General features: G+C 46.7%; 1 protein-coding gene across 14 annotated transcripts in view; it reads left to right on the top strand.

Annotated features, from left to right (window-relative positions):
- Positions 1-26,997, top strand: part of ephb3b (eph receptor B3b) — a 120,175-nt gene that overhangs the window by 76,341 nt on the left and 16,837 nt on the right. For 4 of the 14 annotated variants that reach the window (XM_045697429.2, XM_045697427.2, XM_045697428.2 and 1 more), the window contains exons 6-13: positions 1,835-1,959; positions 2,560-2,722; positions 5,218-5,326; positions 7,463-7,515; positions 8,767-8,889; positions 14,942-15,189; positions 25,406-25,621; positions 26,487-26,636. In XM_045697429.2, coding sequence (XP_045553385.1) covers positions 1,835-1,959; positions 2,560-2,722; positions 5,218-5,326; positions 7,463-7,515; positions 8,767-8,889; positions 14,942-15,189; positions 25,406-25,621; positions 26,487-26,636 — 1,187 coding nt within the window. Of the gene's footprint in view, positions 1-1,834; positions 1,960-2,559; positions 2,723-5,217; positions 5,327-5,647; positions 5,690-7,462; positions 7,516-8,754; positions 8,974-14,941; positions 15,190-25,405; positions 25,622-26,486; positions 26,637-26,997 lie in introns of all 14 variants that reach the window. The other 10 variants (XM_045697425.2, XM_045697416.2, XM_045697415.2 and 7 more) reach the window with 7 other exon arrangements.

The following is a 26,997-nucleotide window of genomic DNA, read 5'->3' as shown; positions in this document are numbered from 1 at the left end:
CTAGTTTAGGCCAATAACTAGGGTCTGATGGATAGCTGGGGTTTGTGTGTAAGTTTGTGTGTAGACTTTGCCCTGGTGTAGGCCGATAGCTGGGTTCTGATGGGTAGCTGGTTTTTGCCTATGGGTCTTTACGTTAAGTATTTTCTACAGACAGGCTTAGAGAGAACGGATTATCCTTCTCCACAGTCGTGTTCCTTGTTCCTCCCATCCCTTCTGTTTCTCCTCAAAGCCTAAGGAAAGGAATGGGAATGACCCACTGTTTGTGCCTGGGGGTCCTGTGGGGATCTCCAGGTCCCGTAGTCCCCCATTGTTGCCCAAGGGTCAGGCACCGGGGGCCACAGGGGTGACAGAGACTCCTGTCCAACACCGTGCACCCCCCCGAAGGAGTGCAGGTCAGGGGGGAGGACGAGGGGGGGGCAGATATGTACCAGTGTGGGGGGGCTGAGCCCACCATGGTTACAGGTTAGTGTGGGGGGGCTCAGCCCACCATGGTTACAGGTTAGTGTGGGGCTCAGCCCACCATGGTTACAGGTTAGTGTGGGGGGGCTCAGCCCACCATGGTTACAGGTTAGTGTGGGGCTCAGCCCACCATGGTTACAGGTTAGTGTGGGGCCCAGCCCACCATGGTTACAGGTTAGTGTGGGGCCCAGCCCACCATGGTTACAGGTTAGTGTGGGCCCAGCCCACCATGGTTACAGGTTAGTGTGGGGGGGGCTCAGCCCACCATGGTTACAGGTTAGTGTGGGGGGGCTGAGCCCACCATGGATACATGTTAGTGTGGGGGGGGCTCAGCCCACCATGGTTACAGGTTAGTGTGGGGGGGCTGAGCCCACCATGGTTACATGTTAGTGTGGGGCTCAGCCCACCATGGTTACAGGTTAGTGTGGGGGGGCTGAGCCTACCATGGTTACAGGTTAGTGTGGGGGGGCTCAGCCCACCATGGTTACAGGTTAGTGTGGGGGGGCTCAGCCCACCATGGTTACAGGTTAGTGTGGGGCTCAGCCCACCATGGTTACAGGTTAGTGTGGGCTCAGCCCACCATGGTTACAGGTTAGTGTGGGGCTCAGCCCACCATGGTTACAGGTTAGTGTGGGGCCCAGCCCACCATGGTTACAGGTTAGTGTGGGGCTCAGCCCACCATGGTTACCAGTTACACCCCAGTGTCTTGGCCAGGAGGAGTCCACTAGGCCCCTTAATCCTCAGGCTAGAGTGACCGGGGAATCTGCCCAGGGAGTATTGTCTGTAGGGAGAGGTTGGAGGTTGGTGGTAGGCTACTACGTGGGGATGGGGTTTTGGGCTTGGGAAGAAAGTGGTGGAGAGAGGAAGAGAGAGAGAGAAGGGGGGAGGGAGAGAGAGAGAGATGGGGGAGAGAGGGAGAGAGGAAGAGAGAGAGGGGGAGAGAGAGAGAGGGAGGAGAGAACGAGAGGGGGGAGGGGGAGAGAGAGGGAGAGGGGGAGGGGAGAGGGGGAGGTCTGGGGTGGTGGTGGTGAAAAAGACAAGAGGAAGAAAGGAGCTCCACGTGAAAGGATCAAAGTACCGGACTAAGGGATTAGAAACCTTTTAACAAAAAGTATTGGAGGGAGAGACGGAGAAACAGAATGTGTGTTTGGGTGGGTGCAATGATACAGGAGGGATGGAAGGAAAATTAGGATACCCGGAGGAGAAGAGGTGGATACCCTGAGGAGAAGAGGTGGATACCCTGAGGAGAAGAGGTGGATACCCTGAGGAGAAGAGGTGGATAGTAGGAGGAGAAGAGGTGGATAGTAGGAGGAGAAGAGGTCGATACTAGCAGTGAATTAACATCCATTTTGTCTTCCCTGTGCCCCGCTCACAGCTCCATCTGCAGTACCTACAGTTCACCTGATGGGGGCCACAGCGAGCACCATGAGTCTTTCCTGGCTGCCCCCTGAGAAACCCAATGGAATCATTCTGGATTATGAGATTAAGTACCATGAGAAGGTAAGCAACAACGTAAATCAACACTTCTTATTTCCACATCCTATTTCACAAGTCTTATTTTTGCATAAATAATATTACCCCATTCACCTCAACAACAACAGTTCCGTCAAAGCCTTAATCCTGTCCTTTCTTTCTTTCTTTCTTTCTTTCTTTCTTTCTTTCTTTCTTTCTTTCTTTCTTTCTTTCTTTCTTTCTTTCTTTCTTTCTTTCTTTCTTTCTTTCTTTCCTTCCTTCGTTCCCCACCCAATATCTTCAGCATTTCTTTCTGTTCACCCCCCGACCTCCTTTTATAAAGTTTAAATGTTTCTGACTCCTACCATAACCTACACGGGGGTCTCCATGTGGATAAGCCTACCTGAGGAGAGAACAAAGTCTCTCAGTGTATCTCTTTTGCTGTCCTGTTGTAGTCGATGATTTAAAGCTCTCCTATGCCTCGTGCTGCCATTCTCCGTCTGTTCGGGAAGATTTGTTGGACGCAGCATGCGCCACACAGTGGGGTGTGGGGAAGGCGATGAATACGGATGATAATGATGAATGAGGGGATGTAGTTTGTTTTCTGATGCATTTCTAAACCGTTCTGTGTGCGTTTGGTTTTGGCAGGACCAGGGAGAAGCCATTGCCCACACCATGACCGCCCAAAGAAGTTCTGCCCGCATCGAGGGGCTGAAGGCCGGCACGCCATACGTGGTCCAGGTCCGGGCCCGCACGGTGGCTGGGTACGGTCGCTACAGCAGCCCCGCCGACTTCAGCACAAACCTGCAAAGTATGTTTGAGTTAACTTTATTGATCCCCAGAGGGGACATTGGGGTTCGTCACCAGCATTGGATACAGTGCATTCAGAAAGTATTCAGATCCCTTGACTTTTTCAAAATTTTGTTACGTTACAGCTTTTTCTAAAATTGATTAAATTAACTTTTTCCCTCATCAATCTACACACAATATCCCATAATGACAAAGCAAAAACAACTTTTTAGAATGTTTGCAAGTGTATATATATATATATATATATATATATATATATTGGAAAGGCACACACCTGTCTATAGAAGGTCTCACAGTTGACAGTGCATGTCAAAGCAAAACACAAGCAATGGGTTCGAAGGAATTGTCTGTAGAGATCCGAGACAGGATTGTGATGAGGCAAAGATCTGGGGAAGGGTACCAAAAAATGTCTGTAGCGTCGACGATCCCCAAGAACACTGTGGTCTCCATCATTCTTAAATGGAAGAAGTTTGGAACCACCAAGACTCTTCCTAGAGCTGGCCACCCGGCCAAACTGAGCAATCGGGGGAGAAGGGCCTTGGTCAGGGTGGTGACCAACAACCTGATGGTTACTCTGACAGAGCTCCAGAGTTCCTATGTGGAGATGGGAGAACCTTCCAGAAGGACCACCATCTCTGCAGCACTCCACCAATCACGCCTTAATGATAGAGTGGCTGACGGAAGCCACTCCTCAGTAAAAGGCACATGACAGCCGGGTTGGAGTTTGCCAAAAGGCACATAAAGGACTCTCTAACCATGAGAAACAAGATTCTCTGGTCTGATGACACCAAGATTGAACTCTTTGGCCTGAATGCCAAGCATCATGTCTGGATGAAACATGGTACCATCCCTACGGTGAAGCATGGTGGTCGCAGCATCATGCTGTGGGGATGTTTTTCAGTGGCAGGGACTGGGAGACTAGTCAGGATTGATAGAAAGATGAACGGGGCAAAGTACAGAGCGATCCTTGATGAAAACCAGTTCCAGAGCACTCAGGACCTCAGACTGGGGGGAAAGTTCACCTTCCAACAGGACAAAGACCCTAAGCACACAGCCAACGCAGGAGTGGTTTCAGAAAGAGTCTCTGAATGTCCTTGAGTGGCCCAGGTCAGAGCCCAGACTTGAACCTGGGCTCATGCGCAGTGGCCGGGCTCATGCGCAATGTCAAGCGTCCGCTGGAATGGTGTAAAGCTCGCCACCATTGGACTCTGGAGCAGTGGAAACGCGTTCTCTAGAGTGATGAATCACTCTTCACCATCTGGCAATCCAACGGACTAATCTGGGTTTGGCGGATGCCAGGATTACGCTACCTGCCCCAATGCATAGTGCCGACTGTAAAGTTTGGTGGAGGAATAATGGTCTGGGGCTGTTTTTCATGGTTCGGGCTAGGCCGCTTAGTTCCAGTGAAGGGAAATCTTAACGCTACATCATACACTTACATCCTAGACTATTCTGTGCTTCCAACTTTGTGGCAACAGTTTGGGGAAGGCCCTTTCCTGTTTCAACATGCCAATGCCCCCTTGCACAAAGCGAGGTCCATACAGAAATGGTTTGTTGAGATAGGTGTGGAAGAACTTGACTGGCCTGCCCAGAGCCCTGACCTGAACCCCATTGAACACCTTTGGGATGAATTGGAAAGCTGACTGCCCAACATCAGTGGCCGACCTCACTAATGCTCTTGTGGCTGAATGGAAGCGAGTACCCGCAGCGATGTTCCAACATCTAGTGCAAAGCCTTCCCAGAAGAGTGGAGTTTGCTATAGCAACAAATAGGGGACCAACTCCATATTAATGCCCATTATTTTGGAATGAGATGTTGGACGAGCAGGTTTCCACATACTTTTGGGAAAGTAGTCTCCCATTATTTGACATTGTAGATTAGAGCCAGTTTAGCTAGAGTACTGTATCATGAATTTAACAGTCGAAACTGACAATGTACAATGAAAAACTGCCAACAACCTTCCCATACTCTTTGATGCAAAGTGATGAACACAAAGGCATGCCTGTCGTTACATAAGCATGTGGTTTCTGGGAGTAAAGGTAGGAATGGTTTCTAGGGGTAAGGGTAGGAATGGTTTCTAGGGGTAAGGGTAGGAATGGTTTCTAGGTGTAAGGGTAGGAATGGTTTCTAGGTGTAAGGGTAGGAATGGTTTCTAGGTGTAAGGGTAGGAATGGTTTCTAGGGGTAAGGATAGGAATGGTTTCCAGGGGTAAGGGTAGGAATGGTTTCTAGGGGTAAGGGTAGGAATGGTTTCTAGGGGTAAATGTAGGAGTGGTTTCTAGGAGTAAGGGTAGGAATGGTTTCTAGGAGTAAGGATAGGAATGGTTTTTAGGGGTAAGGGTAGGAATGGTTTTTAGGGGTAAGGGTAGGAATGGTTTCTAGGGGTAAGGGTAGGAAGGGTTTCTAGAAGTAAATGTAGGAGTGGTTTCTGGGGTAAGGGTAGTTTCTTTGGGTAACACTCTCGTGCTAACCTGACCTCTAACCTCTTGACCCCTAGGTGACCCAGAGAAGTCTCTTCAGGAGCAGCTGCCCCTCATCGTGGGTTCAGCCACTGCCGGTCTAGTCTTCATCATAGCTGTCGTTGTCATCGCCATCGTCTGCCTCAGGTGAGAATAAGTCGATAATACCCAGTGAACACTTTGTCGTCGAGACAACATGGAAAAAGTGTCTACATCTGACTTTCATTTTCCTTTCAAGGATTTACCTCCATTGATAAAAATGATCAACAGCATTTCACCAAGCTCATTCAATATTACACAATGTGGGCATTTCTTCAGTTTGTGTATCAACACTAACATACTTTTAATTGAGAAAATTGCATATTTCTCGCAATTCCTGGTGTATTTGATTTACAGATTGAAAAATCCCCCACAAAAACAAAATGGAAATGTCAACTTTTGAATGTGTTTACATCCTGAAACCCACAGAAGACACACAGGGACACTCAGGACTGGCGTGCCACCTATGAGGTTTGTGAGTAGGAGATTAGCTCTATCTAGTGAAAAGTCCAAACAGATTTGCCTCCCAAAACCTCGCTAGGCTAGCCCTGCCCAATGGACACAGCATGAGCTGCAGCTGCTAGGAAAAGATTGGCCTGTCTTCATGGTCGTGTCACCGCGCTCGGACGCCAGCTGACCCTACTGAATCCTTTTGACTCCTATTCACTTGTAGGAACTTCAACATCCACTCAGATCCTGTAAAAGCATAGCTCGGCCTCACTGCGGTCATTCAACTCTACGTAGCACTACTAATCTTTTACTGGGAGTCTGCATGTTGATGAAGTGTGCGAGTTTGACACCTTTCCATTTTGGTGGCTGGTACTCACCCACCTCTCGCGGCGGTGGTGGAACTGTTCGGTGTGAGTCGCCCGGTCTGAAGACCAGGGCCCTCGTCACGCTGAACAAACTCCTTCCTACTCTCCTCCCTCATCCCTCTCCTCCTCTCCTCTCTCTCTGTGACTTAGCTTAGAACGCTAGTGTCTGTGTCTTAGCTTAGCACGCTAGTGCCTTTGTGTCTTAGCTAAGCATGCTAGTGTCTTTCTATGTGTCTTAGCTTAGCTCGCTAGTGTCTGTCTCTGTGTCTTAGCATAGCTAGCTAGTGTCTGTCTTTGTGTCTTAGCTTAGCTCGCTAGTGTCTGTCTCTGTGTCTTAGCTTAGCACGCTAGTGTCTGTCTGTGTCTTAGCACGCTAGTGTCTGTCTCTGTGTCTTAGTTTAGCTCACTAGTGTCTCTTTGTGTCTTAGCTTATCTCATTAGTGTCTCTGTGTCTTAGCTTAGCTCGCTAGTGTCTCTCTCTCTGACTTAGTTGAGCTCGCTAGCGTCTCTCTCTCTCTCTGTCTTAGTTTAGCTTGCTAGCTTCTGCCACGGGAGAAGGAAAAAAAAGTAAAGGGGGAAAAAAGAAAAACTCAGAGCCTCCTCGGCATATTCCGGAACCACATTTGAATTGGAAATGAGATGCAAATCACCGTCGGGTATTATTGCCCCGGTTACTGGTTAGACAACAAAGGAACTACATTAACATGGATTTTCAACGTCCCCCTCCCTCCCCCCATTAATGGACTGATACTGAAGAAAGAAGAGAAAGCAGAGGATGAGTAAAGGAAAAGAGGGGGGGGGGGGGTTAGTTTGAACCCGTGTGCGGGAGGATGTGTTAAGCTGGGTGTTGAGGGAAACAGCTGAGGCTGCCATTGGGAAAGACTTTGTCCTTTACTTCTCGTGTTGGGCCATTATGTTTTCTCTCAGCTTTCATTTCATACATACAAAAAGATTCCTATGTTTTCTACTCGATATAATGTCTTCTTCTGTAGTTTTACTCAAAATTCTGTATTTCTTAGCTTCAAATATAAAGCTAAGTGAGCTTTATCCTAGTGAGAAATGCAGTGTAATTCTCTATTTCTACAGACACAGCTATACTGAAATCTATTTTAACTGACACAGCTATACTGAAATCTATTTTAACTGACACAGCTATACTGAAATCTATTTTAACTGACACAGCTATACTGAAATCTATTTTAACTGACACAACTATACTGAAATCTATTTTAACTGACACAGCTATACTGAAATCTATTTTAACTGACACAGCTATACTGAAATCTATATTAACTGACTCAGCTATACTGAAATCTATATTACCTGACACAGCTATACTGACATCCTTTCCACACTCTCCTGTTCCATTAAGTATTGCTGTATGCGGCACATGACTGACTTTGTGTTTTTACTCTGGTTTGCCCCACAGGAAGCAGAGGAATGGCTCTGAGTCAGAGTACACAGAGAAACTGCAGCAGTACAGTAAGTCTCTACTGCCTATCCTGTCCTACATTATAAGCTATCCCAAGATCCACATTCTAACAGACACTCTCTGAGCTTGACTTTGTCCCTACATTCAACAGAATATATTCTTACACTGCGTGTCAACAGCCGGTTATGTCACAAGCATCCCATTTACAGATAATATGTCCAAAGCCGGTGATGTCATAACCTGCTTTACAATAACAGGCACAGATTACACTGAATTATAGAATTGGTAGTGGCTGTGGAGCTCATTGAAAGTGTGCCTCGACTGTTACATCTTCTGTTAAAGTATTCAGACCCCTTGACTTGTTTCCACATTTTGTTACAGCCTTATTCAAAAATGGATTAAGTAAAACATTTTCCTCATCAATGTACACACAATACCCCATAATGACAAAGTGAAAACAGGTTAAAAAAATATATATATATTTTAAAAACAGAAATACCTTATTTACATTGGTATTCAGATTCTTTGTTATGAGACTCGAAATTGAGCTCAGGTGCATCCTGTTTCCATTGGTCATCCTTGAGATGTTTCTCCAACTTGATTGGAGTCCACCTGTGGTAAATTCAATTGATTGGAAATTATTTAGAAAGGCACACGCCCGCTTATATAAGGTCCCACAGTTGACAGTACATGTCAGAGCAAAAACCATGCCATGAGGTCGAAGGAATTGTCCATAGAGCTCAGAGACAGGATTGTGTCGAGGCACAGATCTGGGAAGGGTACAGCATGTTGAAGCATGGTGGTGGCAGCATCATGCTGTGGGGATGTTTTTCAGCGGCAGGGACTGGGAGACTAATCAGGATTGAGGGAAAGATGAACGGAGCAAAGTGAAGCGATATCCTTGATCAAAACCTTCTCCAGAGCGCTCAAGACCTCAGACTGGGCCGAAGGTTCACCTTCCAGGCAGATCCCGGACTTGAACTAGATCGAACATCTCTAGAGACACCAAGCTTGTAGCGTCATACCCAAGAAGACTCGAGGCTGTAATCACTGCCAAAGGTGCTTCAACATAATACTGAGTAAAGGGTCTGAATACTTATGTAAATGTGATATTTCTGTTTTTTGATGAGGCAAATCTTTCAAAAAATATATTTTAAAAAAGGCTGTAATGTAACAAAATGTGAAAAAAAGTAAAGGGGTCTGAATACTTTCTGAATGCACAGTACATATTGTTTTCAATGGTAACTACTGCTTGACGGCCGTGATTCATGTGATTATTCCCGCTATTGAATCCCCTATAGTCACGCCGGGAATGAAGGTCTATATCGACCCCTTCACCTACGAGGACCCCAACGAGGCCGTCCGAGAGTTCGCGAAGGAGATCGACATCTCCTGCGTGAAGATCGAGGAGGTCATCGGCGCAGGTAACCAACCAAAGCTCCTGAGCTACAGGGGGAAGACTGCTAGTCACCTCCAGGCCATACCGTTAGAGGACTTCACGCCAAGCGGTACTTTCACTCAATTCATCATCCCAACCCCTGCCTCGCCTCGCACCCCCCAGCACTAGCCTCAGTCCCCCCTAATCTAAAATCTGCACTTACGCCCTTGCAAAAAAATGTCCCCCCCCACCCCCCCACCTCTAATTTGCTTCACTCACAACCGTGGCCCCCCAGGTTGGCACCTAAGTGCCAGTATGATTGCTAGCTACTTTCCACACTTTTTGTCCTTTTTAACCTTTTATTTATTTTATTTAACCTTTAACCTTTAAGAACTGCCCATTCCTGATCCTGGAGAGGTGCTCTGTAGTAGGAAGTTATTTTGTTCCTTCAAGTGTCATTAATTCAATCACTTCCATTGGTTAGCTCTTTTACTTGAATGTAACTGACTTAATCATCGTCTAGGAGAGTTGATTGGCTGGTCAAGCAGCTAGAACAGCAGCCTTCCAGGGTCAGGATTGGTCATCTCTGAACCCCTCCTTCCCAATTTTGCTTGAGGGTCAATGTTAAACGGGGCCACTCTAAAGACCCTTTGACCCTTGACCTCATTACCTGGTGGTTTATATCCGTATGTGGTCGTCTTTCTTGTTTCCCTTTTAGATTACCCTTGCTCCTTCCCTCCACCCTTTTTGATGCACTAGTTAGTAATCTTGAAATCATAAATTATTTGATATCTTCAAATATTAGTAATACCGGCTCAGAGTTGAATTCTTGTTTCTGAGCCGAATGAAGACTTGTGATGATGGGAAGTTGGATTTGAGGTTTACGTCACCTGCAGCTGAGCCCCCTCCACTCTACTACTACTACTACTACTACTACTACTACTACTACCACCACTACGAGGGCTTAACATCTACTGCTGCGTCTTGAACCCGTCGCTTCCCAGCCTTCGCCTTAAGTGACGAACCCCAACCCCTGTCTCCCCTCCCCTTTACCCTCCCTCCCACTGATCCTCCCTCCCTACCTCCTTCCCCCCTCCATCCACCACCTCTCTCCCTCCCTCCCTCCCTCCCTCACTTCCCTTGTTTCTCTTTCTCTCACACACTCTCGCACCTGGTTGGCGTATTAGGCCCGAGACGCAAAGCCTCCACAACCGCCAAGCTTCTCTCTCCTCCTATCTCTTCTTCTGACCCCGCCCCCGATCCCTCAGAAGCCTAATCTACCCAACTACCCCCCCACCCCCACCTATACCTCTACCCTCCCACCTCTACCCTCTCACCTCTGTCTCTACCCTCCCACCTCTGTCTCTACCCTCCCACCTACACCTCTACCCTCCCACCTACACCTCTACCCTCCCACCTACACCTCTACCCTCCCACCTACACCTCTACCCTCCCACCTACACCTCTACCCTCTCACCTCTGTCTCTACCCTCTCACCTCTGTCTCTACCCTCCCACCTCTACTCTACCCTCTCACCTCTACCCTCTCACCTCTGTCTCTACCCTCCCACCTCTGTCTCTACCCTCCCACCTCTACCCTCTCACCTCTGTCTCTACCCTCCCACCTCTGTCTCTACCCTCCCACCTCTGTCTCTACCCTCCCACCTCTGTCTCTACCCTCCCACCTCTGTCTCTACCCTCCCACCTCTCTCTACCCTCCCACCTCTACTCTACCCTCCCACCTCTGTCTCTACCCTCCCACCAATACCTCTACCCTCCCACCAATACCTCTACCCTCCCACCTCTCTCTACCCTCCCACCTCTCTCTACCCTCCCACCTACACCTCTACCCCCCACCAATACCTTTACTCTCCCACCTATAACTCTACCTATACCCCCACCTCTGTCTCTACCCTCCCACCTGTACCTCTACCCACACCTATACCTCTAACACTACCCTCCCACCTATACCCTCCCACCTCTACCTCTACCCCCACCTCTACCTCTACCCTCCCACCTCTGTCTCTACCCTCCCACCTATACCTAAACCCTCCCACCTCTGTCTCTACCCTCCCACCTCTACTCTACCCTCCCACCTCTGTCTCTACCCTCCCACCTCTACTCTACCCTCCCACCTTTACTCTACCCTCCCACCTCTACTCTACCCTCCCACCTATACCTCTACCCTCCCACCTATACCTCTACCCTCCCACCTCTGTCTCTACCCTCCCACCTCTGTCTCTACCCTCCCACCTCTACTCTACCCTCCCACCTCTACTCTACCCTCCCACCTATACCTCTACCCTCCCACCTCTGTCTCTACCCTCCCACCTCTGTCTCTACCCTCCCACCTGTCTCTACCCTCCCACCTCTGTCTCTACCCTCCCACCTGTACCTCTACCCTCCCACCTCTACTCTACCCTCCCACCTCTACTCTACCCTCCCACCTCTGTCTCTACCCTCCCACCTCTGTCTCTACCCTCCCACCTCTGTCTCTACCCTCCCACCTCTGTCTCTACCCTCCCACCTCTACTCTACCCTCCCACCTATACCTCTACCCTCCCAACTCTACTCTACCCTCCCACCTCTACTCTACCCTCCCACCTCTGTCTCTACCCTCCCACCTCTGTTTCTACCCTCCCACCTCTGTTTCTACCCTCCCACCTCTGTCTCTACCCTCCCACCTCTGTCTCTACCCTCCCACCTCTACTCTACCCTCCCACCTCTACCTCTACCCTCCCACCTCTACTCTACCCTCTCACCTCTGTCTCTACCCTCCCACCTGTACCTCTACCCTCCCACCTGTACCTCTACCCTCCCAACTCTGTCTCTACCCTCCCACCTCTGTCTCTACCCTCCCACCTCTGTCTCTACCCTCCCACCTCTGTCTCTACCCTCCCACCTCTGTCTCTACCCTCCCACCTCTACTCTACCCTCCCACCTCTGTCTCTACCCTCCCACCTCTACTCTACCCTCCCACCTCTACTCTACCCTCCCACCTCTACTCTACCCTCCCACCTCTACTCTACCCTCCCACCTCTGTCTCTACCCTCCCACCTCTGTCTCTACCCTCCCTCCTCTACTCTACCCTCCCACCTCTACCCTCCCACCTCTGTTTCTACCCTCCCACCTCTGTCTCTACCCTCCCTCCTCTACTCTACCCTCCCACCTCTACCTCTACCCTCCCACCTCTACTCTACCCTCCCACCTCTGTCTCTACCCTCCCACCTGTACCTCTACCCTCCCACCTCTACCTCTACCCTCCCACCTCTACTCTACCCTCCCACCTCTGTCTCTACCCTCCCACCTCTGTCTCTACCCTCCCACCTCTGTCTCTACCCTCCCACCTCTGTCTCTACCCTCCCACGTGTACCTCTACCCTCCCACCTCTACTCTACCCTCCCACCTCTACTCTACCCTCCCACCTCTGTCTCTACCCTCCCACCTCTACTCTACCCTCCCACCTCTACCCTCCCACCTCTACTCTACCCTCCCACCTCTGTCTCTACCCTCCCACCTCTGTCTCTACCCTCCCACCTCTGTCTCTACCCTCCCTCCCACCTCTGTCTCTACCCTCCCACCTCTGTCTCTACCCTCCCACCTCTGTCTCTACCCTCCCACCTCTGTCTCTACCCTCCCACCTCTACTCTACCCTCCCACCTCTACCTCTACCCTCCCACCTCTACTCTACCCTCTCACCTCTGTCTCTACCCTCCCACCTGTACCTCTACCCTCCCACCTGTACCTCTACCCTCCCAACTCTGTCTCTACCCTCCCACCTCTGTCTCTACCCTCCCACCTCTGTCTCTACCCTCCCACCTCTGTCTCTACCCTCCCACCTCTGTCTCTACCCTCCCACCTCTACTCTACCCTCCCACCTCTGTCTCTACCCTCCCACCTCTACTCTACCCTCCCACCTCTACTCTACCCTCCCACCTATACCTCTACCCTCCCAACTCTACTCTACCCTCCCACCTCTACTCTACCCTCCCACCTCTGTCTCTACCCTCCCACCTCTGTTTCTACCCTCCCACCTCTGTTTCTACCCTCCCACCTCTGTCTCTACCCTCCCACCTCTGTCTCTACCCTCCCACCTCTACTCTACCCTCCCACCTCTACCTCTACCCTCCCACCTCTACTCTACCCTCTCACCTCTGTCTCTACCCTCCCACCTGTACCTCTACCCTCCCACCTGTACCTCTACCCTCCCAACTCTGTCTCTACCCTCCCACCTCTGTCTCTACCCTCCCACCTCTGTCTCTACCCTCCCACCTCTGTCTCTACCCTCCCACCTCTGTCTCTACCCTCCCACCTCTACTCTACCCTCCCACCTCTGTCTCTACCCTCCCACCTCTACTCTACCCTCCCACCTCTACTCTACCCTCCCACCTCTACTCTACCCTCCCACCTCTACTCTACCCTCCCACCTCTGTCTCTACCCTCCCACCTCTGTCTCTACCCTCCCTCCTCTACTCTACCCTCCCACCTCTACCCTCCCACCTCTGTTTCTACCCTCCCACCTCTGTCTCTACCCTCCCTCCTCTACTCTACCCTCCCACCTCTACCTCTACCCTCCCACCTCTACTCTACCCTCCCACCTCTGTCTCTACCCTCCCACCTGTACCTCTACCCTCCCACCTCTACCTCTACCCTCCCACCTCTACTCTACCCTCCCACCTCTGTCTCTACCCTCCCACCTCTGTCTCTACCCTCCCACCTCTGTCTCTACCCTCCCACCTCTGTCTCTACCCTCCCACGTGTACCTCTACCCTCCCACCTCTACTCTACCCTCCCACCTCTACTCTACCCTCCCACCTCTGTCTCTACCCTCCCACCTCTACTCTACCCTCCCACCTCTACCCTCCCACCTCTACTCTACCCTCCCACCTCTGTCTCTACCCTCCCACCTCTGTCTCTACCCTCCCACCTCTGTCTCTACCCTCCCTCCCACCTCTGTCTCTACCCTCCCACCTCTGTCTCTACCCTCCCACCTCTGTCTCTACCCTCCCACCTCTGTCTCTACCCTCCCACCTCTACTCTACCCTCCCACCTCTACCTCTACCCTCCCACCTCTACTCTACCCTCTCACCTCTGTCTCTACCCTCCCACCTGTACCTCTACCCTCCCACCTGTACCTCTACCCTCCCAACTCTGTCTCTACCCTCCCACCTCTGTCTCTACCCTCCCACCTCTGTCTCTACCCTCCCACCTCTCTCTCTACCCTCCCACCTCTGTCTCTACCCTCCCACCTCTACTCTACCCTCCCACCTCTGTCTCTACCCTCCCACCTCTACTCTACCCTCCCACCTCTACTCTACCCTCCCACCTCTACTCTACCCTCCCACCTCTGTCTCTACCCTCCCACCTCTGTCTCCACCCTCCCTCCTCTACTCTACCCTCCCACCTCTACCCTCCCACCTCTACTCTACCCTCCCACCTCTGTCTCTACCCTCCCACCTCTGTTTCTACCCTCCCACCTGTACCTCTACCCTCCCACCTCTACCTCTACCCTCCCACCTCTACTCTACCCTCCCACCTCTGTCTCTACCCTCCCACCTCTGTCTCTACCCTCCCACCTCTGTCTCTACCCTCCCACCTCTGTCTCTACCCTCCCACGTGTACCTCTACCCTCCCACCTCTACTCTACCCTCCCACCTCTGTCTCTACCCTCCCACCTCTACTCTACCCTCCCACCTCTACCCTCCCACCTCTACTCTACCCTCCCACCTCTGCCTCTACCCTCCCACTTCTACCTCTATTTCAACCTATACATCTACCCTCCCACCTCCCTCACTCTCTTACTGACTACCCCAAACTACCCACGTCCACCCACTTTAAGCTTTTAGTTTTCCCTCAGACAACCCCCACTCTCCCCCTCATCTCGCTTTCCCCCTTTTCTCTACTGTTCCTAGCCACCGTTCACCCCGAGCCCCCCTCTCTCTGCCTCCCGCTTCCCTTCCCTGGCTCCTTGTTTCTAACCAGTAAACTGTCCCTCTCCCCTCTCTCCCCCACTCTCCTCCACTCCATCCGATCCTTCCTCTCTTCCCCCCACCATATCTCTCTCTCTCTTTCGCTGTCTCCCATTCCTCGCTCTCGCAGGAGAGTTTGGGGAGGTGTGTCGTGGGCGTCTGAAGCTGCCTGGGCGACGGGAGATCATTGTGGCTATCAAGACACTCAAGGTGGGCTACACCGACAGGCAGAGGCGGGACTTCCTGAGCGAAGCGAGCATCATGGGACAGTTTGACCACCCGAACATCATCCGGTTGGAGGGCGTGGTCACCAAGAGCCGACCAGTCATGATCGTCACAGAGTTTATGGAGAACGGAGCGCTGGACTCTTTCTTAAGGGTAAGAGAGCATGTGGAACACACACACACACACACACACACACACACACACACACACACACACACACACACACACACACACACACACACACACACACACACACACACACACGCATCAAAAACCTGCGCTCTATAAAACTGCACAGAGAACTGATGCTCTTGAACACACTTCATAAATGTCTATCTGTAATCGTCACATCATCTGCACCACTACCCAGCAAAAGTACAAGAGCATATCTCCCTGATCTTCTCTATTAATGTCCTCGTATTCCACACCCTCTCCATCTCTTTGGAAAAGGCCCTAACCCTCGTCTGTTGCCAATATCAGACAAACGCGCCGCTCCTCTCGCTATCTCTGACATTTACAGAGGATTCACTCAGCTTATGAATCACTGCCTCTCCCTTAAATTAAATACTGGTTGACACTGTGGAGGAGAAAGAGAGAGATGGAGAGAGAGAAAAGGAGAGAGAAAGAGGGAGGGGGATACAGAGAAAAGGAGAGAGAGGCGGTTTAAGTGGAAACGGAGGGAGAGAGAAGCAAAGGGATAAATGGAGAGATAGTAAGAAAGAGAGCAAGAGATGAACACAGTCAGAGTGACAGAGAGACAGAGAGCAACCAAATAGAGTGGTGAGGAGAGAGAGAGAGAGACAGAGAGACAGAGAGAGAGACAGAGAGAGAGACAGAGAGAGAGACAGAGAGAGAGAGAGACAGAGAGAGAGAGACAGAGAGAGAGAGACAGAGAGAGAGAGACAGAGAGAGAGACAGAGAGAGAGACAGAGGGAGAGACAGAGAGAGGGACAGAGAGAGAGGGACAGAGAGAGAGAGTCAGAGAGAGAGTCAGAGAGAGAGACAGAGAGACAGAGACAGAGAGAGACAGAGAGAGAGACAGAGAGAGAGAGACAGAGAGCAACCAAATAGAGTGGTGAGGAGAGACAGAGATTTTATTACATTTTTTATTTATTAGGATCCCCATTGGCGACAGCTAGTCTTACTGGGGTCAGACACATAATGAAAAGACATTACAGACAAAATACTTGACAATTTACATACATTTAAAAGCATTAACATGTAGTGTGTATCTGTCAGTTCCACATACATGTCAGTACAAACACACAATAAGAAGGTCACATGGGGGAGAGACGTATGTTCCTTGAGGTGTTGCTTTATTTGTTTTTTAAACCAGGTTTGCTGTTCACTTGCCCTACATAAGATGGAAGGGAGTTCCATGCACTCATGGCTCTGTGTAATACTGTATATTTCCTTAAATTTGTTCCTAACATGGGGACTGTGAAAAGACCCCTGGTGGCATCGTGGAAGTCGACTATGCCACAATTTTGAATTTCCAACACAATAATGTTTCTTATGAAAACAAGAAGTGACGCAGTCAGTCTTTCCTCAACTCTTAGCCAAGAGAGACTGGTATGCATAGTATTTATATCAGCCCTCTGATTACAATGAAGAGCAAGACGTGCTGCTCTGTTCTGGGCCAGCTGCAGCTTAACTAGGTCTTTGTTCGCAGCACTTGACCACATGACTGGACAATAATCAAGAAAAGACAATACTAGAGCCTGCAGGACTTGCTTTGTGAAGTGTGGTGTCAAAAAAGCAGAGCATCTCTTTATTTGGGACAGACCTCTCTCCATCTTCACAACTATTGAATATATATGATTTGACCATGACAGTTTACATTCTAAGGTAATGCCAAGTAATTACGTCTTCTCAACTTGTTCAAACAGCCACACCATTCATTACCAGGTGCAGCTGAGATACAGAATGATTTTTACCAAAACAATACTCTTAGTTTTAGAAATGTTCAGGACCAATGTAGTACTGGACACCCATTGCAAAACAGACTGCATCTCTTTATTTAGAGCTTCAGTGACTTCATTAGCTGTGGTTGCTGATGCGTACATGGTTGAATAATCAACACACATGGACACACATGCTTTGTTTAATGACAGTGGCAGGTCATTGGTAAAAATACAAAAGAGTAGAGGGCCTAGAGAGGTGCCATGCGGTACACCACACTTTACGTGTTTGACATTAGCTTCCATTAAAGAAAACCCTTTGAGTTCTATTAGATGGATAGCTCTGAATCCATGATATGGCAAAGCTTGAAAAGCCATAACACATACATTTTCTCAACAACAGGTTATGGTCAATACATGTTGAGTAACCTTCTCTATAAGCTTGCTGAAAGTCTGTTGTTAACCTCTATGGGCTAGGTGGGACGCTAGCGTCCCCCCCCGTGGTGCACTCCATCAACAGCAGGTGCATTTCAAGAGCGGCAAATTTGAATCCAAATAAATGTCAAAATTCAAATTTTTCAAACATACAACTATTTTACACCCTTTGAAAGATAAACATCTCCTTAACCTCTTGGGGCTAGGTGGGACGCTAGCGTGCCACCTGTGGTGCACTCCATCAACAGCAGGTGCATTTCAAGAGCGGCAAATTTGAATCCAAATAAATGTCAAAATTCAAATTTTTCAAAAATACAACTATGTTACACCATTTGAAAGATAAACATCTCCTTAATCTAACCACGTTTTACGATTTCAAAAAGGTTTTACGGCGAAAGCATAAATTTAGAGTATGTTAGGACAGTACATTTACAAGAGTTGTGTGTAATGTTTTGTCAAGTCAAAGACAGGGTCACCAAAACCATAAAACCAGCTAAAATGATACACTAACCTTTTACAATCTCCATCAGATGACACTCCTAGGACATTATGTTAGACAATGCATGCATTTTTAGTTCTATCAAGTTCATATTTATATACAAAAACAGCGTTTTACTATGGCATTGATGTTGAGGAAATCGTTTCCCTCCAATAACCGGCAGTCAAGTCAGCGTCAGAAATTAAATAATTAAAATTAGAAAACATTGTTAAAATATTATATTGTCATTTAAAGAATTATAGATTTACATCTTTTGAACGCAATCAACTTGCCAGATTTAAAAATAACCTTACTGGGAAATCACACTTTGCAATAATCTGAGCACTGTGCCCAGAAAAATACGCGTTGCGATACAGACTAGACGTCATGTTGGGGAGATCTAAAATCGAAAATACTATGTAAATAATCCATTACCTTTGATTCTCTTCATCAGATGTCACTTCCAGGTATCACAGGTCCATAACGAATGTAGTTTTGTTCAAAAAAGCTCATCATTTATGTCCAAAAATCTCCGTCTCGTTAGCACATGATGTAAGCCAGCCGGACTTCTCGTCATGAACGAGGGGAAAAAATATATTTCCGTTCGTTCAAACATGTCAAACGTTGTATAGCATAAATCATTAGGGCCTTTTTTAACCAGAACATGAATAATATTCAAGGTGGACGAATGCATAGCCTTTTATAACGTATTGGAACGAGGGTACCCAACATGAAGTAGCGCGCCAGGTGTCTAATGGGACATCACCGTTCCATGGCTCTTGTTCGGTCAGATCTCCCTCCAGAAGACTCAAAACACTTTGTAAAGGCTGGTGACATCTAGTGGAAGCAATAGGAAGTGCCAAAATATTCCTAAACCCCTGTGTCTTTCAATGGGATAGCTTTAAAGTCAATACAACACATCAGGTATCCACTTCCTGTCAGAAAATGTCTCAGGGTTTTGCCTGCCAAATGAGTTCTGTTATACTCACAGACACCATTCAAACAGTTTTGGAAACTTTAGAGTGTTTTCTATCCATATATAATAAGTATATGCATATTCTAGTTACTGGGTAGGATTAGTAACCAGATTAAATCGGGTACATTTTTTTTATCCAGACGTGCAAATGCTGCCCCCTAGACCCAACAGGTTAATCTAACCACGTTTTACGATTTCAAAAAGGTTTTACGGCGAAAGCATAAATTTAGAGTATGTTAGGACAGTACATTTACAAGAGTTGTGTGTAATGTTTTGTCAATTCAAAGACAGGGTCACCAAAACCATAAAACCAGCTAAAATGATGCACTAACCTTTTACAATCTCCATCAGATGACACTCCTAGGACATTATGTTAGACAATGCATGCATTTTTAGTTCTATCAAGTTCATATTTATATCCAAAAACAGCGTTTTACTATGGCATTGATGTTGAGGAAATCGTTTCCCTCCAATAACCGGCAGTCAAGTCAACACCACAAATTAAATAATTAAAATTAGAAAACATTGGTAAAATATTATATTGTCATTTAAAGAATTATAGATTTACATCTCTTGAACGCAATCAACTTGCCAGATTTAAAAATAACCTTACTGGGAAATCACACTTTGCAATAATCTGAGCACTGCGCCCAGAAAAATACGCGTTGCGATACAGACTAGACGTCATGTTGGGGAGATCTAAAATCGAAAATACTATGTAAATAATCCATTACCTTTGATTCTCTTCATCAGATGTCACTTCCAGGTATCACAGGTCCATAACGAATGTAGTTTTGTTCAAAAAAGCTCATCATTTATGTCCAAAAATCTCCGTCTTGTTAGCACATGATCTAAGCCAGCCGGACTTCTCGTCATGAACGAGGGGAAAAAATATATTTACGTTCGTTCAAACATGTCAAACGTTGTATAGCATAAATCATTAGGGCCTTTTTTAACCAGAACATGAATAATATTCAAGGTGGACGAATGCATACTCTTTTATAACGTATTGGAACGAGGGTACCCAACATGAACTCGCGCGCCAGGTGTCTAATGGGCCATCATCGTTCCATGGCTCTTGTTCGGTCAGATCTCCCTCCAGAAGACTCAAAACACTTTGTAAAGGCTGGTGACATCTAGTGGAAGCAATAGGAAGTGCCAAAATATTCCTCAGCCCCTGTGTTTTTCAATGGGATAGGTTTAAAGGTAATACAACACATCAGGTATCCACTTCCTGTCAGAAAATGTCTCAGGGTTTTGCCTGCCAAATGAGTTCTGTTATACTCACAGACACCATTCAAACAGTTTTAGAAACTTTAGAGTGTTTTCTATCCATATATAATAAGTATATGCATATTCTAGTTACTGGGTAGGATTAGTAACCAGATTAAATCGGGTACATTTTTTTTATCCAGCCGTGCAAATACTGCCCCCTAGCCCTAACAGGTTAACTTGTTTACAGAGAAAAAGCATTGTATTCGGTGGAAAACATTTTTTTTTCGAACAGTTTGCTAAGAGCTGGCAACAAGGTGATAGGTCTGCTGTTAAAACCAGTAAAGGCCACTTTATCACTCATGGGTAGTGGAATTACTTTGGCTTCCCTCCAGGCCTGAGGACAAAGACTTTCCTCTAGGCTCAGATTAAAGATATGACAGATAGGAGTGGCTATAGAGTCAGATACCATCCTCAGTAGCTTTACATCTAAGTTGTCAATGCCAGGAGGTTTGTCATTATTGATCGATAACAATACTTTTACCACCTCTCCCATGCTATCTTTACAAAATTCCGACTTGCAATGCTTTTCATTCATTATTCTTTTTTTTTTATGCATGAGTATGATGGCTCATTGTTCGTTGTTGGCATTTCCTGCCTAAATTAGCCCACTTAGCCAATGAACTAATCAATAAATTAATTTGCAACATCAAAATCGTTTTGTGATGAATAAGCCATCTGATTTGATGAAAGATGGAGTTGAATTTGTCTTTCTGCCCATAATTTCATTTAAAGTACTCCAAAGTTTTTTCCCATCATTCTTTACATCATTGATCTTGGCTTCATAATACAGTTTCTTCTTCTTTTTTGTTGAGTTTAGTCACATAATTTCTCAATTTGCAGTAAGTCAGTCAGTCTGATGTGCAGCCAGACTTACTAGCCACTCCTTTTACCCCGTATCTGTAAACCATACAGTTATTCAATTCCACATCAATCCATGGAGCCTTAACAGTTCTAACAGTCCGTTTCTTAATAACAAGTGCATGATTATCAATGATTGTATGAAGCTCTTTCATAAAGTAATCAATTGCAGCGTCTGGATGCTCCTTATTAATCACATTATATCAACAAATATATATTTTTTTAACATCATTCACATAAGAGTCACAGCAAAATCCTTTGTATGGTCACTCAAACTATTTTAGGCCCAGCTTTTGGAACTTTCCTGGATATAGTCACTATATTGTGATCACTCATCATCCAATAGGTACGAATACAGCTTTAGAACAAATGTCACGGGTGTCGTAGGGTGTAGACCAAAACGCAGCGGGAAAATGTATACTCATCTTCTTTTTATTTAGTGAAGAAGGAAAACACAAACAACAAAACCACAAACGAACTAGACTGTTTCTTGTTTAGCTGTGTGCCTGACGAGACAATCTCCCACAAAATCCAATGAAACACATTCCTATTTATAGGACCTTCAATCAGAGGCAACGATAGACAGCTGCCTCCAACTGAAGGCCCCAACACCAATTAGCTAAACATAGAAATACAAACGACTAGACTGAACATAGAACTAAACTAACATAGAACAATAACCAAAAACCCTGGACTAATAAATCAAATACCCCTCTACATACACAACCACCCCGAACCATATAAACCAAATACCCCCTCTACATGAACACATACACAAACACACCCTGAACCACATGAAACAAATACCCCCTGCCACGTCCTGACCAAACTATAAGAACAAATAACCCCTTTACTGGTCAGGACGTGACAGTAAAGGTCTACGGTATTATTAAAAATGTGATTGATACATGTGGATGATCTTGTTTCTGTAGCATTTGGAAACACCCTGGTACAGTAGGTTGATTAATAACCTGAACCAGATTACAGGCACTGGTTACAGTTAGAAGCTTCCTCTTGAGTGGACAGCTTGATGAAAACTAGTCAATATTCAGGCCCCCCAAAAAGTAGACCTCTTAGTTTACAACACATACACTATCAAGCACATATTATTTAGATACTGACTGTTAGCACTTGGAGGCCTATAGCAACACCCCAAAAGAAAATGCTTTAAATGTGCTAGGTGAACCTGCAACCACAACACTTGACATATTTTCTTCTCTAATCATTACTTGGCTCTGAATATATATACAGCAACACCTCCCCCCATACGCATGCCTGTCTCTTCTATAGATGTTATACTCTTGTATTGCTACTATTGAATCATCAAATGAATTATCTAAGTGAGTCGCAGAACTGGCTAATATATAAATGTTATCTGATGTTAGCAAGTTATTGATTTCATGAACCTTGTGTCTAAGGCTACATACTAGATTAATATGGGCTATTTCCTGGGTAGTTTGTCAGAGATAGAAATAATAAAAACAAAGCAAGAGAAAAAAATATATACATTCAGTAGTCCATTAATCAGTTGGTGTGTCTAAGTGTGTTTGTGCTGCGGGCTTGAAGCTACAAACCCATAGGCTTGGCTCTCTCAACCCTTCCAGGCTTTTGAGAGGAAGTTTGGACAATGATCCTGTCATAGCGAATGTAAGCAATGTCCCACGCAGTCTGGCAGCTTTCATGGCTGAGATCAGTTCTTTCCTCTTCTGGCGCACAGCTTCAGGAAAGTCCTCGTTGAGGAAGATATACGTTCCTCTCAAGTTATTGTCTCTTTCCAGAACAGCTACCTTGTCCTTGAACCTCAGGAACTTGACCACTATCGGCCTGGGCCTGTCACCTGGGCCGGTTGTGGGTTTTCCAGTTCTGTGGGCGTGCTCCACCTCAATCGTCCTGTGGTCTATCATCAGTTTATCCAAGATAATTTCCCTCACTTTGTCCTCAGACTCCGTCTAGGTCTCATGTGGAGATTATGCAATTCCGTACACAACCATGTTGTTCCTCCTTGATCGTCCCTCGAGATAATCCGATTTCTCCGTCATTGTTATCACGGATTAACATTCATAGCTGATGTCCTCTCTCAATGACTTTCAGATTGCTGTCATCTTGCAGTTCTCCTGTTTAACTTATATGGGCTACGTGGGATGCTAGCTTCCCACCTGCGGGACACAGCCAGTGAAATATCAGGCCGGCAAATTCAAAAACAACAATGTCATAATTCAACTTTCTCAAACATACAACTATTTTACACCATTTTAAAGATACACTTCTCCTTGATGTAACCACATTGTCCGATTTCAAAAAGGCTTTACAGCGAAAGCAAAACATTAGATTATGTTAGGAGAGTACGTAGACAAAAATAATCACACAACCATTTTCCAAGCAAGGACATGTGTCAATAAAACCCAAAACACAGCTAAATGAAGCGCTAACCTTTGACGATCTTCATCAGATGACACTCCTAAGACATTGTTACACAATACATGTATGTTTTGTTCGATAAAGTTCATATTTATATCCAAAAACAGCATTTTACATTGGCGCGTGATGTTCAGAAAATGTATTCCCACCAAAATGTCAGGTGAATGTGCACATCAATTTACAAAAATACTAATCATAAACGTTGACAAAATATATAACAATTATTTAAAGAATTATAGATAGGCTACTCCTGGATGCAACCGCTGTGTCAGATTTTAAAATAGCTTTACGGAGAAAGCACATTTTTCAATATTCTGAGTACATAGCTCAGCCATCACGGCGAGCTATACAGACACCCGCCAAGTTCGGCGCAACCTAAACTCAGAATTAGTATTAGAAATATTCTCTTACCTTTGCTGATCTTCGTCAGAATGCACTCCCAGGACTGCTACTTCCACAAGAAATGTTGTTTTTGTTCGAAATAATCCATATTTATGTACAAATACCTCCGTTTTGTTCGTGCATACAGATCACTTATCCAAAGGCATAACGCGCGAGCGCCGAACCAGAGAAAATTTTCCATTACCGTACTTAGAAGCATGTCAAACGCTGTTTAAAATCAATATTTATGGTATTTTTAATGTAAAATTGCGATAATATTCCAACCGTACAATAGCATATTCATTCAAGAAGAAAAAGAAGGAACGGCGCGCTCGCGTGACCGCGCATATCCAAACCCTTTGTTGCCAGGCAGTCCACTCAGAAACTGAGCTCAAACCACTTTCTGAAGGCTGTTGACAGCCAATGGAAGCCTTAGGAAGTGCAACGTCACCCCACAGACACTGTAGTTTCGATAGAGAATCAAAAATAAAAAATAAATCCTAGCAGGAAGTGGAAAATGGTAGTTCTTCTTTTGATTCTCTATCGAAACTACAATTTTCCACTTCCTGCTAGGATTTTTCTCAGGTTTTTGCCTGCCATATGAGTTCTGTTATACTCACAGACACCATTCAAACAGTTTTAGAAACTTCAGAGTGTTTTCTATCCGAATCTACTAATACTATGCATATTCTAGTTTATGGGCCAGAGTAGTAACCTGTTTAAATTGGGTACATTTTTCATCCGGCCGTGAAAATACTGCCCCCTAGCCCAGACAGGTTAAACTCATCGAGCTGACCCTGGGAGAACTGCAAACTGTTCTTCAGGTCATGGACCTTTCTGGTCAGGTCGTCCATTATTTTATTAGTTGACTCCAACAGCATTTGGACAAAACACTTGAAGCTATTTCATTGTTGTGGAAACAACTGCTTGTAGAATTATTTTTGTTTGTTTAAAAGATCCTTCACCTGTGATAGATACCGCTGTTCTCAACGGTACTCCCACCAGCTTTGGTCTTGTCATGGTAGCAACATAGGTTACGCTGTTATTCCTCTCAGTTCCAGACAGGACACAGCAAAGATTTGAAAACAACAACAACAACAAACAGCAGGGATCTAGACAACCACATCCGCGATCCCAGACACAATGACTAACTGTGTCACGGGCTGCGTTCAAGCCCTCAAGAAACCCCTGCTAGCTTGATAGGCAGCTAGCTAGCAGCTAGGCTAGTTGCTACGCTAAACAGCTCCTCAGACCCGACCTTGGTCAGAAGGATCACTGGACAGATAGTAAAGGAAAGTGAAAGGGGGATACCTAGTCAGTTGTACAACTGAATGCCTTCAACTGAAATGTGTCTTCCGCATTTAACCCAACCCCTCTGAATCAGTAGCGGTTCCAGCAGCTGATGCCAACCCATCACGTGATCCAAACTCAAAAGACTAGCTATTAACCAACACTTTTCAAAATACTTTCAAAACTTTCCAAAACAACAAACCAAGTTCTTCCTCATTCTGTGTTCAACAGGCAGTGAATGTGTGTGTGTATATATGTGTGAGAAGAATAGGAGCATGTTAAATAATGATTGAATCTAGTATATATGTTTTTAATATGATACACTGACCTTTTTATCTCTATCTCTGACTCTGCCAGCTCAATGACGGGCAGTTCACAGTGATCCAGCTGGTGGGCATGTTGCGTGGCATCGCCGCGGGCATGAAGTATCTCTCTGATATGAACTACGTTCACCGGGACCTGGCAGCTCGCAACATTCTGGTCAACAGCAACCTGGTGTGTAAGGTGTCCGACTTCGGCCTGTCGCGATTCCTTGAAGACGACGCCACGGACCCAACCTATACAAGTTCACTGGTGAGTTTCTAGGACACTAAGGGGGTATGGTGAGTGTCTAGAACACTGAGGGAGTCTGCTGAGTGTCTAGGACACTGAGAGGGTCTTTGGGAGTGTCTATGACACTGAGGGAGTGTGGTGAGTGTCTAGGACAATGAGGGAGTCTGGTGAGTGTCTAGAACACTGAGGGAGTCTGGTGAGTGTCTAGAACACTGAGGGAGTCTGGTGAGTATCTAGAACACTGAGGGAGTCTGGTGAGTGTCTAGAACACTGAGGGAGTCTGGTGAGTGTCTAGAACACTGAGGGAGTCTGCTGAGTGTCTAGGACACTGAGAGGGTCTTTGGGAGTGTCTATGACACTGAGGGAGTGTGCTGAGTGTCTAGGACAATGAGGGAGTCTGCTGAGTGTCTAGAACACTGAGGGAGTCTGCTGAGTGTCTAGGACATTGAGAGGGACTTTGGGAGTGTCTATGACACTGAGGGAGTGTGGTGAGTGTCTAGGACAATGAGGGAGTCTGGTGAGTGTCTAGAACAGTGAGGGAGTCTGCTGAATGTCTATGACACTGAGGGAGTGTGGTGAGTGTCTAAAACAGTGAGGGAGTCTGGTGAGTGTCTAGAACAGTGAGGGAGTCTGGTGAGTGTCTAGAACAGTGAGGGACTCTGGTGAGTGTCTAGAACAGTGAGGGAGTCTGCTGAATGTCTAGGACTGAGGGAGTCTTTGGGAGTGTGTATTGGCATCTATGTCAAGTCTTGAATGAGTGGTAATAAATTGTATGTGTGTGTCTGTGACTGTGTGTGTGTGTGTGTGTGTGTGTGTGTGTATATGTGTGTGTGTGTGACTCCATCCCCAGTATTTCACGCTCACCTACTCATTCGCATATCCACAGGGAGGCAAGATTCCGATTCGCTGGACGGCTCCCGAGGCCATTGCCTACAGGAAGTTCACCTCGGCCAGTGACGTGTGGAGCTATGGCATCGTTATGTGGGAAGTGATGTCGTACGGAGAGCGGCCATATTGGGACATGAGCAACCAGGACGTGAGTGAAACTACTTTACTTCATTTTCCCCCGATCCCCAAAAAACACCGTAAAAATCTGTGAATCCCCCATTCTCTGGTTCCTTTTCCTTTTATCATCCATTGTCTTTCTTCCATCTCTTCTGCCCCCTTCCCCCCTCCCTCCCATTCCTCCATCTGTCCTGCCCCCTTCCCCCCTCCCATCTTTCCTCCATTTCTCCTGCCTTCTTCCCCCCTCACTCCCCCTAACATCTTTCCTCCATCTCTCCTGACCCCTTCTCATGCTCTCTCTTATCTTCCCCCTCTCTTCCTCCCCCCTTCCCCCTTCCCTTCCATCTTTCCTCCTTACGTTGTTCCCTTCTTGACTATAATCCTACCTCTCT

Source organism: Salmo salar, chromosome 16 (genome assembly GCF_965601325.2).
Source record: "Salmo salar chromosome 16, fSalSal1, whole genome shotgun sequence".
Lineage (NCBI taxonomy): Eukaryota > Metazoa > Chordata > Actinopteri > Salmoniformes > Salmonidae > Salmo > Salmo salar.
Note: the sequence above shows the minus strand (reverse complement) of the source record. Positions and strands in the feature narration are given on the sequence as shown.